The 13,201-nt window shown below is 36.0% G+C and overlaps 1 protein-coding gene across 2 annotated transcripts in view; it reads right to left on the bottom strand.

Moving 5' to 3' along the window:
• LOC107508932 (IQ domain-containing protein H-like) overlaps nt 1–13,201 on the bottom strand; it is a 59,927-nt gene that overhangs the window by 45,855 nt on the left and 871 nt on the right. For both annotated transcript variants that reach the window (XM_016140988.2, XM_016140987.2), the window contains exons 2-3: nt 6,519–6,641; nt 5,096–5,190 (exon numbers count right to left, since the gene is read on the bottom strand). In XM_016140988.2, the coding sequence (XP_015996474.1) occupies nt 5,096–5,190; nt 6,519–6,641 (218 nt within the window). The remainder of the gene's footprint in view (nt 1–5,095; nt 5,191–6,518; nt 6,642–13,201) is intronic.

Genomic DNA, 13,201 nt, shown 5'->3' with positions numbered 1-13,201 from the left:
AGTAATTTTTGATTCATATCTGCTGCAAATGATTTTCCAGTTATTTTTTACCTTATGATATTTTTTCAAATTTATTTTTTGTTTTAAAATTTTCAAATCCACAGAAAAACAGAAAGATCAGTGACTATTTGAATATTCTTCACCTAGATTGCCAAATGTTAACATCTCAGTACCTGTGCTTCATCTCTCTCTGTGACTAGAATGTAATCATATTCTCTGTAAATGGGATTTGGGTACTACTTTGTAAATAACCCAGAAGAGATTGGCTCCAAGGTACTTCAATAACTGAGTGAAAATGTACCCTCTAATCTACCTTCACCATTTAACAGAAACCTTTTATTTCCGTATGTTTCTCACTATTATTTGTTTTGTTCTTGTTTTTTCCCCCCTCAAACACTAGCACGACAGAATATAAAGTGAAGATTTCTTTGCAGTTCTGATAGTGTGGGTACAGATGGTAGTCACCCTCCTAGTGTCAATAAGCAAAACGTGGTCATTAAGAACAGTGTGAACAGATATCACAAGCAATAAAATCTGTGAAAGCCGGCAATGATAAGAGAAAGAACCACACTTTGACACAGAAGAAGAATCATTGCCAAAGTGGAGATAATAGTGAAAACCTATTTTGAAAACAACACAAAAGCACTTTGAGCTCTCTGGAGAAAATATGCCACTTTTGATAATGTCCTTGTCGTTATTTTCTGAATGACTGCTAGCAAAATCTTGTACTTGCTGGCATCCATTATTATCACTTTGTATACCTACTGGTTTTTGTTTCTACTAGACAAAACTACCAGATTTTTCCCTTGAGCAATACTTGCTAAAAATGAAAACTGTCTTTTGTGAAAATTAGGCTTCCTGTCTTTCAGGCAGCTCTGGTGTAGGAGAAGGTTATAGATGGCAGACATTTGACTGAACTTAAATCTGGACGTCACCATTGGTCACCTGTATGACCTGGGACTGCTGGGAGCCTCGGTTTTCACATCTTTAATAGGAAAGGGTAAATATCTACCTCGTGGGTTAAAAAAAAATCCACTGCAAATTGTCAAGTGTTATGAAGACATTAATGCAGATGAAATTCATGATAACGATGATAATGATGATGATTATTGTATGTCTGTTCTCAATCATTTTTAAAGGTATATCCAGGGATAGTAGTCATTAGGAATGAACTCTCCCAATTTCCTAGGTTTTCATGGATGAAATGAAACCGCATATATCTGAACAATGTTGATTCTCATTTACTCATAGAAACTATGCTCTGTTGTTGAAAGAGCAACAGAGATCCACAGTCCTTATTAAATGCCACTCTTCTCAGGAGTTGCTGTTCTCATCTTTTGGCCTCTGACACTCCATCAGACTCACATTGGCAGTCCTACCAGCCTGCCTGCCAGGCCCCACTTCTGGCTCAATCCCAGTGCCAGAGGCTTACTCCTTCATAGCATCTGGGTAGCAGAGTTTCCAGGACCAGGCTCTTGATCATACTAAGGTAAATCCTCTATGTGGCTAAAGAATATTGATTCTAGGGAGTCCTGCTTGCCCAACGGATTCCAAGCATGCATTGTCTACATTGGGAATACCAAGAGGGTTTGTTAAAATGCAGACTTCGGGACCCCATCTTGGAGCCAGTGAAAGATGACTGCAAACCACAGTTTAAGAGCCATCACTCTTGACTTGTGGTCTCTCAAAGTAGTGTGCCCACATTTTAGATGACACACAAGACATTGCCATTGGTCATGTGAAGGGAGTATAAGAATTTCTATTTATGTAAAATAAAAAATGTATAAAAGAAATTACTTTGTATTTGTCACTGGATCCCTCAATATTTAGTTATGTCACTGGCAGTTCTGGAAGCCCCGTGAGAGTGGAAGCTCCAAACCATAAAGGCATGAGCTATGAGTCCAGCATTGGCACATTTGCTTTCAAAGTATTAGAATGTACTGCAGTTCACTCATGCAGTGAGTTCATGGATTATATTATTTAGTTTTAACTAAACTGAGCTTGAAAAAAAATGGACAGGTATCTTTAAAAGATATTTACAAAAAATCATATGGTATTTTGGAAGATAAGAATAGCAAGCATTAGTGAAAAACAAGAAAATGACAAAACCAACATGTTTACTCCTAACATTAGCTTTTCTTCAGCCACATTTGAAAGTAAAAATTATGGTAACCCAATTGAATTTGTGAAAAGTTAGCCCACCCAAAAAACTCCAAACTTAAAGATCATCCAGAAGACTAATTGAAATGTGGTCTTACATCTAACCAGCATCAATGCTGAATCTCACCTCAGTGCAGAGTAAGTTTTGAGATATTTGTTACAGTCTGTATAAAGTCACCATGATTAATAAGATTAAATAAGTAAAACATAATTAATAACCTTTTTAAGCAAGAGAATAAAATTTTGTGCTGCTAACAAAGTAAAATTAAACAAAGTAAAATTATTATTTGAAAGTATTCATTTCATCTTTATTTCATTAAAAAAATTCTGTGTTGGTGTATTTTATAATCACGCTATATGATAAGTACGTAATTGATAAATAAATAAATATAAAAGTCTTATGAATGCTTGCCCAAATTCTTTGATGGATGGCCATGTGGGATAAAGGGCCAGGTCCAGCATCTGTACCAGCTTAAAACTGCATAAAGCTAAACTCCTCTCAACACTGAGACTAAGCGTTAACCTGCTCCTCAGTGAATCGTGCCATTCATAATGAAAAACATACCCTTTACTTGAATATTATAAAGACTTTGTCATGGAACCTCACAAGAAAAATGCAATGAACTGGCCAGTCCTGCTCTTCCCAGGCATGAGACCCTGAAGAAATTCTGCATTCTGTTTACTGCTTTGCATATAATCTCCCAGCAGGTCATAGACTCTGAATCCAAAGTCTATTCATGACAGTCTCTTGGGGCACACCTGTAAGTACAGGACCAGGTATGACTATCTGCTTGGGAAAATGTCAGTCACGGGTAATGGTCTCTGATCTCCTGGGTCTCCCATTTTCCATTTCCATCAACTGCTGCTCCTTCTTTTCCTCCCAGAGTCATTCCTTGTGACTCACACTTTGACCCCAAGAGTCTGCCTCAGGCCTGTTTACTTTGAAAACTTAGTTTGGACTTTGCTCCAGTTTATTACCTTGGCCCATCTTATTCAGTTTTCAAATCGCATGCCACATCAGCACCCACATGCACAGCTATGACTGAGATGCTCCTGCCATCTTAAGGCACATATAAACTTACCAGGCTTTCCATCTTCCTGATAGGAGGCCTCTTGATTATATTATTATATTAAGTAGGAAAGATAGGATCCAAAGACCACTTTTGGGGGGGAGCTCATGCCCCAATTAATGTCTTCCTTAATTCTTCCAGATCCTAATAACAGTCAAGGGCACTCACTGATAAGGGAGAACTGTATTAAAAAAAAAAGTCTCTGCCAGAACTTTTCTGTTTGCTGCAATTGCTACCTAGTTTGCTCTTTTCAGATACCCTAACCTACACATCTACAGCCAGTGCTCAAGGTGAGAGGGCAAAGAGAAAGCTGGAGACAAGAGAACTTCCATTAGAGCTGGTGAAAAGTCTCTTCTGTTAACTTTCCCACCCCCTCCATTCTGAGGCTTTCTTATTTGCTGTTTGCATATTTTATCTTTTGGCCACACACTTTCTCCACCTACTACAGATCTCCTAGCTGCCATCTATGTAGGCCTCCACTAACGTCCAATATTTTCTTCTCCAAGAATCCCTTTTATTATCTTCCTTACAGTTTCCTCATTTTAAAACATTATGTATATTAACCTATTTACAGGTCATATTTTTATTCCCAAATTTAAAAGTCAAAAATATAAATGACTGAAAACTAGACCAGGGAAGGGTGGCCTCTACCAAGGGATGGTGGATGCCTGTGGCACTACCTTCACATGGGGGAAAGGGAGACAGGTGCAGTGTAACTCTGCTCCCACTACTGAGTGCTGGGACTCGTCTACATCTACAGATTTCCACAATTCTTTTGCATTATTTCTGAAACTTGACCTCACTGTCTGATATTATTCACTGATGCTTGATACAGCAGGTCCTCAGATAACGTCATTTTGTTCAGTGTTGTTTTATTATAGCATTGATGAGAAAATAAAAACTGGTTCTCGGTCAGAGCCACTGTTGGTGTGGAGTTTGCACGTCCTCCCCATGTCTGCGTGGGTTTTCTCCAGTCTGCGGTTTTCTCCCACGTTAGGTGAGTTAGTGTGTCTAAATTTGTCCCAGTCTCATTGAGTGTGGGTGTGAGTGGCCCTGCGATGGAAGGGCATCCTGTCCAGGGTGTGTTCCGCCTAGCACCCTGAGGTGCTGGGATAGGCTGTGGCCACCAGTGACCCTGAACTGGAATGAGCGGGTTTCTAGTTTTGATTACTCTTCCATAAATATATATAGAGCTCACATTTATCTCAATGTTTAATATTAGTAGTGTTTGGGTCTTTATTTAAAAGCTGGTGATGCTTTTGTGACCAGAAATATACTGTAGATACTTAAATCTTCTTTATATCAATTAGTCTATGGTCAAATTGTTTTCACTGCTGTATGTCTTTGCTTCGCTTAAAGTTGTAGTTTCTAAAAACCTATAAATGTTAAGTGAGGACTTACTGTATATATTTACAATACAAATAAGAGCCATAGATTTTTTAAGCTTAGTACAAAACCTTAATCTACAAGCAATGAAATTCAGGAGGCTGATGTGTAAGACTGTCTAAGGTGAGGCAAGGTCATTTCTCTTTAACTCAATTCTAATTTCAATAAATCATCTCTTAGAAGGTATTACATAATGAATATTTCAAGCAAGTTTGATTTTTATTTTTTATGCTGTATATCAAAATTATCTTTATAATAAAGCACATATTCTAAAAACTGTAAAGAAAGAGCCATGTGATCCAAAGAACATAAAAACTGATTTCCTTTAGAAGTTGAACTTTGGATACATTTTATGAAAAATAAAAAAACAGAATGAATATGAAAAGAGCCAAGAAAATTTTGTCTTTGCAGTCATCTCACCTGAGTGAGAAGTTATTTTTTGTACTTATTTTGGATCCTAAAGTGGCTATTTTACTTACCATTTGGAAGTGTGAGGGATATATGACTTATCATCATTAACAGGAGTCGTTAACACACGATTGCTTACAACATTTAAATACTTCTCAATGTGAATCTGTTACAGAAAAGTTAAAGTTTAGGCCATTATAGTGGACTTAAGATACCCAGCTAATTTACTTCATTTCATTAGGTTAACACTCTGAATCGTGTAATTAAGCCAAAAGACACAACATGCTATGTATTTATTATATGCCTAAGGTATAATTAGGGATCTCAAGGCCAAATTACTTTATCCCAAAAAGCATAATAAAAATTGAAACTCAAAGCTTGAGTAACCTGTAGTACTCTTCACAAATGAAATTATGCTCAATAGTCAGCAAGTCGCTTAGCCATGCAAATTTATTAGGCAATAGAAACATGGAGAAATGTCTTTCTCTTACAGGGACCTCAAGCAAGCATCTGAGGGAAGAATTTGGCCTTTAGATAGCAGATTATTTAAAATGGCCAACCAGAAGACTCCAGCCGGGTCTAGACCTCTAACCATCAGGTAATACAGGACAATGGGATGCTAGTTTGATGAGGCTAGAAAATAAATCACATCTCTCACAGCCTCAGGAGCTAAGCGATAAAGCTGATAACACAGTAGTGAAAGTCTGAGGCAAGAGCAAAGATACGGACAGAGGTCTAGAAGATAGAGATGGTCCTTATTTGGACCCATGCGCTAATACATTTTTATTTTAGTTTATAAGATATAACATTATTATAACATTAGTGTCAGGTATATAACATAATGGTTGAGATTTGTATATATTACAAAATTGTCACCATGATAACTAGTTAACATCTACCACAACAGTTACAAAAGTTTTTCTTGTGACGAGAACTTTTAAGATCAAATCTCTTAGAAACATTCAAATATACAATACCGTATTTTAAACTATAGCCATCATGCTGTACATTACATCCCCAGGACTTATTTTTTTTTTTTAATTAATGGAAGTCTGAATACTTAAGCTATTTAGGAAAAGTCAACTGTTATTCTTTTAGAATCCCAGTGAACCCAATAGATACTCTCTATGACGTATTGGTATGAATCCTTTTTGGTCAGGCATAATGTTGGGCCAATAGTGATTATTTTTTAAATTCTAAACTCTTTTTCTCAAACCACATTTTAGTGGTTATCATTGCATAGTCTTACATTATCAATATCTTAAATTCTTTACAAAATACGACAGGATATCAATCAATCAGTTAATAATCATCATTATCAGTAAAAAAAAAAAAAAAAAAAAAAACATGGAACAGAATGAGAAAGTTAATGACCACTCCAAATCCACCTCTGTTATAGGAATACACAGGGTCCTGTGAGAACCACAATTCAATTCTTCTAGAAGAATCTTTGTCTCTTCCTGATATTTTATTTAATATTAAAGTTCTACTTACTCTTAACCCCATTTCAGTCCTTTTGATTGCTGTTTCAAGATTCTGAATGTCTAGTGTTGCTCCTCCTTCTTCGAGTGGGAATTTTGCTAATTTCTCCTTTAATTGATAAAGGTCTTCGTGGACCTGTAGGTACAAAAAAATATGAAATATTAAAAGAATATATACACAGTCCACCTAAAACATTTATTTTAAAGGTTTGCAACTTGCTTGAATTGCTAGAGACAATAAAGTTGATTTTATGGTGTTCGTTGAAAAGAACTATTTTTATGGTTCTAAGGTATTCTTTATTAAAATGTGCCATTATTGTCTTTCAGATTTTGAAAAACTAAGCTTTCATACAATTTTCTATTTTTCTTTCCCCATTAAAAAGTCCAAACTAAAATTGCAACTCAAATGGTTTCTGCTCTCTCAGACGGTAAAGCACTTCAGTCAGTGATGATAAGTTTGTACAAAATTCTGATTTCTACTAATTGGTTATAAAAGGTAAGAAAACTGCCAGTAGAGAGAGGTTCTTGTGAAAGCCATGTTTGGTTTTCTGTTCTAGCTGGACTGTCCCCATGAACTGTTCTGAAGATGCAGTTCTTTAGGTGTCTGGCTTTTATTTTATTTTTTGTAGTCAGAAATGATCCATGAAGAAAAAGCAACATATGTTTTTATGTTAACATTTTCCTTCAATTTGTATTTTCCTTAGAAATGATCAATCTCTCTCCAATGTCAAACACCCTCAGCATAAAATGGGCACTATGAAATTAGCATAAGATTCTCTGTGCATTCATATTAGAAATGAAACTTCAACAGATAAATACAGATGGCACCAATTATTGTATGGGCTGCTGCCACAAGAAAACCATTTTGTTATGCAAATTTATGAGCCTAACACCTGTTTCAGCAATAGTCACACCAATAACAATCTGCAGACTGGGTTGCTAAAGGCATTTTGAAATGGTTACCTTTCTCCGTTAGTCTAACTGGACTTACACATCCAGCCTATGTTATCGATTACTCTTGAATATTCCCACTGAGCCAAATATTCAAAATATCAGAATTTGCATCTTTTCACTGATGGGCATCATAGTCTGGCAGACACATCTGGTCATTTGTACTCTGCACAAATTGTCATGTAAAGCCTTCAGGGCTCACAGATTGAGATTTAAACACACCTACTGCTTGCTTGTAGGCACTAAGGTGAAGATGTACTTCTTTCAATTGTTTTGTCCAAATTACTGCTGCAAGCTGATTTATCATCTATTGTCTAAAAACGTTTAGAAAGTACAAAGAGGCAGTTCAAGGGCAAGACCCACTTCCAGACTCCTTTGAGTGAACTAAATATTCTTCTTGTAGTTCTAGTATTGTAGCTTCATGTATCATTCTGTAATTATGCCTGTCAAGTGCAGGAAAGAGTGAAAACCACACTGGATTACTATCAGGAAATCACAGGTCTGGCTTCTTCATCTGCCTCATGTGGTCAATTAACTTTTTGATGAAGTCATGAGATAATATGTATAAGTCTAGTACATAGTAAAAATCAGTAAAAGACAGATGAACATAATTTCTTGTTCTATCACTAGTCACACAATATCCATGCATACCATCCACATTTTGTCTAGTTTCTTCATCAAGAAAAAAAAAAGATTCTATTTCATAGAGTTGTTGAATGAAAATGAGGTAATGCATGTGACGAATGAATATAGGTTTTGGAACCAGACAGATATAAACAAGAATCCTATTTTCTCCCTTACTAAACTGAGCTTGGCAAATTCACCTACCTTTTTAGAGCCCTTAGTGTTCTTGTCTATAAAATGGAGATAAATAGCTACCTCTCAGAATAGTGGCAAGATTAAAATCAGTTAAAGTAAGTACAGTGTGTTGTATAGGGCCAGCCACATAGGAGGGCATTGAACTAATGTTAATTCTCCTCTCCTGAATTGTAAAACCTAGTGAAACTCCTTGCACATAACTGGTACCTGGTAAATGTTCACTGATTTGAATTGCTCTCTTAATCTTTCTCAAGAGCTTTTCACTTTACCGTCTTGCCAGATAGTTTCTTTTCCCCTCTTAATAACTGCACATCTGTTTGTACAATTGCAATAGAGACAAGTATTATAGAAAATTTTTCACCATACTAGGGTAGGGAAAGAGATTAAGTTTTACATCTCTGTTCTTTCTTCAAATAGATCTGATCCACCATGTTTTACATGTTTTACTCCTCATCTCTGTGATCATTAAATGTATTGCTTTCCATATATTTCTTACTTGGAGGAAGATTATCATTTTAACAGTTTGGGAACAGGGTTGCTTAATAAGAAGCTCTTGAAATATTTAATGAAGTAAAGATCTGCTCTAGAATTTAAAAGAGCCAGGCAGCCAGACTCCATATTGTCAAAAGCAGTCTCATAATTCCATTTTATTCATTTTTGCTAAAGATAGAGTTGGCTGAGTCATTCTCATCACTCCTCAATTCATTTTTATGCTTTATGCTCCTGGCAAACTAGACAGAGGGATTGGTAAGAAAGACAGTGATAATGTCAAAGTGTTAGTTAGCTCCAATATTTCCAAAGTTGGTGTTAACATACAACTGTTGGATTTTTGGAATATGATATCCAAAACCAATTAAAAAGATAATTTTCATAGCAAGACTAGGTAATCCTTGTTGCACAAACATATGTTTAATATTTGGGTCAAGTAAGCATTTATAAAGATATATTAAAAAGGTACCACAGTTTTATTAATAAAGTATAAAAAGAAAGCCTCTAAGAGTGACTAATAAAAGAAAGCATTTGAAAACATCCTAGAATCACAACCACACTTCTTTAAGATTGTTTCACAAACATGCCATTACCTATTTAAGATTTATCACCTTGGTGGGCAAGTTACTTTATCTCTTTTACTTTGGTTTCTTTTTCTGTAAACTGGCGGTAAAATAATACTTGCCTAACAGAATTGAGTGTCTAGCTCTCAATAAGTGTTGACTACTATTTTAATTGTAATGATGATTATTATTGCCATAGTGAAAATCTCACTATGCTGATTAGTTGAGGAAAGATCCAGCTAAAATTGCAAAAAAATCTGATTTTAGTCTTAAAAGTGAAAGAAGTTAAAAGTAGTTCACAAAATGCTGCCTAGTAGAACTCTATGTGGAGATAATACTCCTATTCCCTGAACCAAAACAGAAAACATGGACTTTAACATATGATCTGACAATGCAACAGAATATTCACAACCAGAACTATCCTGGAAAATCTAAATATCTAAGGTACATGTTTTCATCATAAGTTGCACAGAGTTTATAATTAGAGGACTATTTGTATTTAAAGATTTTTCTCTTAAGTATTTTATATATTTTATTAAAATATTACTTTTACTATCAATTTGTACCTTCTATTATGTTTTCTAAATTATTGTAAATGTTAGCCCAACTCCATTCGTTTTTAATAGAACATAAATTATTGGGAAATGAATTAATGAGTAGATCATTATCCAATCATCCAGGATGAATGGGCCCAATCCTGTACTAAGTAAAATGGAATATTCAAAAAATTAGTTTGTAACAGAAATAAGGCATACCTTGTTTGCCAATGGCAACACCCATAGAGTTCTAGTTAAGAATGGCCTAGTCCTGGTTTAAAAGACAGTCTAAAATTAATTTTCCCTTTCTTCCAGCAACTTAAAAAACAGATTAATCTTCAAAAGACACAGAAATGTACACAAAACTAAGTTATATTAAATAGTAAGAGACCAGAGTAAATAATAACTAGTATTTATTGACTATTATACTTTATGTTACCTTATATTTTAATCATTTAAAAACTCCTAAGAGGGAGTTCATATTATTATAGTCATTTTATACTTGAGGGAATCTGAGGTTTAAATTGGTTAAGTAATCTGTGCAAGGTAACACAGCTGGTTAATTGGTGGGACTATTCAAATCCAAGCAGTCTGAATCCAGAGCCTTTATGCCTAACCATTAACCAGTACATGCAAAATCTACCAGTATACAAAATGTATGTTTGTAAACATACAAAGCTAGAGGTTGGTGAAAAGTCAGTGGAAAAGTCAGAGTTTAAATATCTAGAGGAGCAAAAAGAGCCAAGACAAGACTTCCTTTTTATACAAGGATTGATGGATTAAAAACACTTGGGAAGATTGCTTGCATTTTCTACGTATATGAGTTTACCCACAATACTTATCTTTCAATAAGATGAAATGACCACAGTACTTATCTGAGAACCTTGTTGTAAGGGTTAAATGAGTTAAAAATATATACAGCAGAGAACTGTGCATGAAACCTGGTAAAAAGAAACTACGTTAGCTTTGATTATTGTGATTTTTCTTTGAAATTGTATTAACAGTTTATATTTTATAATACAATTTAAATAGTAGCTCTCATACTTGTGCATTCATCAAAGTTGTCTGAAAGGCTTGTGAAAAACAGATCACTTTGCCCCATTCCCAGAACTTCTGATTTACCAGGTCTAGGGGCTGAGAATTTGCATTTCTCACAAGTCCTCAATTGGTGCTGATGATGCTGGTCCTCAGATCACATTTTGAGAACTGGTCTAAGAGTTGCTTAATGTATCTGATTGAGACACAGACACCCTCTCTCTACACACACACACACACACACACACAATGTTGACAGAAATAATTTGATTGCCTAAGATAATGGTGAAGGAAGTCTACAATAAAGAGAAATTATATAGCTTTGGGGAAATTTAATCAATTTATTTAGAGAGAGATCCAAACCAAGCTATATTTCCTACAGAAGAAAAAACTGAGGCCTGGAAAGGTGAACTGACTAGCCCAAAGTTACCTACCTGGAAGAACGTGATTGCTAGAGTTGGACCTCAGTGTTCTGACTCCCAACCAAGTGTTCTTTCCACTAGAGGTACTGTTTATTGGAAAGAAATCACAGCCCCAGGCAGAAGTGGAATCCATGTTTCATGTCTGAAAGTGGTGCTGTATGCTCACAAATAGTCAGGACTCAGTAGGAAAGTAGGAAAGGTCTTCCTCATTTTCTTCATTATACATATTCTATATATTACTGGGGAGAATTTTACATTGTATCTAGAGATCAGCCTCAATAATCAGATTAACATGTGGGCTCTTTCTCTACACAGCCTCTACTTAAAATAATTCTTTAAGCAAGTAGGGGTGCAAATCAGCATGGTTATGACTGCTTGTTCTATTTTACAATTTGAAGACAAGAGACATTGATAGTGTAATGTTGTATTCTAGATCAAACAGCTACTTCTGAATCCCACTCTGAAGTGAAAAGGCTTCTGCCTTTTCAGTCAATACATTATTCTCCACTATTCCAAACCACAAGGGGAGCAGCCCTGGGAAGAAGAATTATCTCAAGGGAAAGTGGTGAAATTAGGCATGAGAATTCTCCCTGGAATATGGTCTCATTTTTAGAGTTGTCCCAGGTCTGGAGAAATTGAGACACTAGAGAGAAACTTAATTGTTCCTGTAGTCAAATAAAGTATACTGTGGGGAAGAACTGACTATTTCTGGATAGGAGGCTCCATTAGTGTTCCAATTGTTTGGAGTCTGTAAAACTGGGCCCTGGATTTGGAAGGCGGTATGTAGTGACTAATTAACCTTACCTAAAGAGAGGTCCGGCCTTTGTCCTTAGATACTGGGAGGTGATCTCTAGGCCCCTGAAATGTTGTGCTTGGTAGGAGTGTCTTTGCTTGGAGGCTTTGGCCATTAGACAGTCTAACACTGCGATTTATGATGGGGTTTTGATCCATGCTGTATCAATTCCGATCTCTAGAGAAACTGAAGACTAAAAGCATTAGTTTGACCTATGGAAAGGGCTGGCAATGATAGGTCAGTCATGGGGCAGTGTGATTGAGCCCCAATAAAAACTCTGGACACCAAAGTCTTGGGTAAGCTTCCCTAGTTGGCAGTACTGTGTATACATTGCTATACATTGTCGGTGGGAGGAGGTAATGCTGTCCATGATTCCACAGGGAGAGGATGACTGGGAAGCCTGTTTAGACCCCTCTTGGACTCTGCCTCACACCTCTCTTCCCTTAGCTGATTTTTATTTGTATCCTTTTGCTATAATAACACCATAGTTGTAAGCATGGCACTTTCCTGAATTCTGAGTTACTCTAGCAAGTTAGCTAATGTGAGGGTGGTAAGGCTTGCCAAATTACAGATAGCTGGTCTGAAGTGAGGATGATTCCAGGGAATCCTGAACTTGATGTAGAAGTGAGGGCAGTCTTGTGGAGACTCTTCCCTCAGAATTTGCAGTTTGGCTAAACTCATTCTAGGGTGATAGTGAGAGGATAATAGAAAGTGAAGTAAAAAGATTTGAATATGATTCATAATGGTGAAGTCTATGAAATTGGTTAAGTTTTAGGGGTTTGTATTTGGAAAAAGGTTAATTTAAAGAAGTCTCACCTAGATGAGAGATAGATAAAAATCCTGGCAGGAAGAAAAATTAGACCCATTGTAGATTTGAGCGAGAGTCCTAACAGAGTGAACTTAGGCAAATTATAGTCAAACGGAACTAAATATACGAGTTAAAAGTGATGATATATGTAGAAACATTTTAAAGCTACAACAGGTAAATGTGGGGGAAAAAAATCAAGCAGATTTACTAGTTCAGAAAAATCTTAGTGGAACCATTACAAACTGTGTTATACTGGAGAAGTTAAGAGTTTCTTGATATT

This window comes from Rousettus aegyptiacus, unplaced genomic scaffold (assembly GCF_014176215.1).
Source record: "Rousettus aegyptiacus isolate mRouAeg1 unplaced genomic scaffold, mRouAeg1.p scaffold_m13_p_3, whole genome shotgun sequence".
Taxonomy (NCBI): Eukaryota; Metazoa; Chordata; class Mammalia; order Chiroptera; family Pteropodidae; genus Rousettus; species Rousettus aegyptiacus.
The sequence above is the reverse complement of the archived record's forward strand: the minus strand, read 5'-3'. Positions and strand labels throughout refer to the sequence as shown.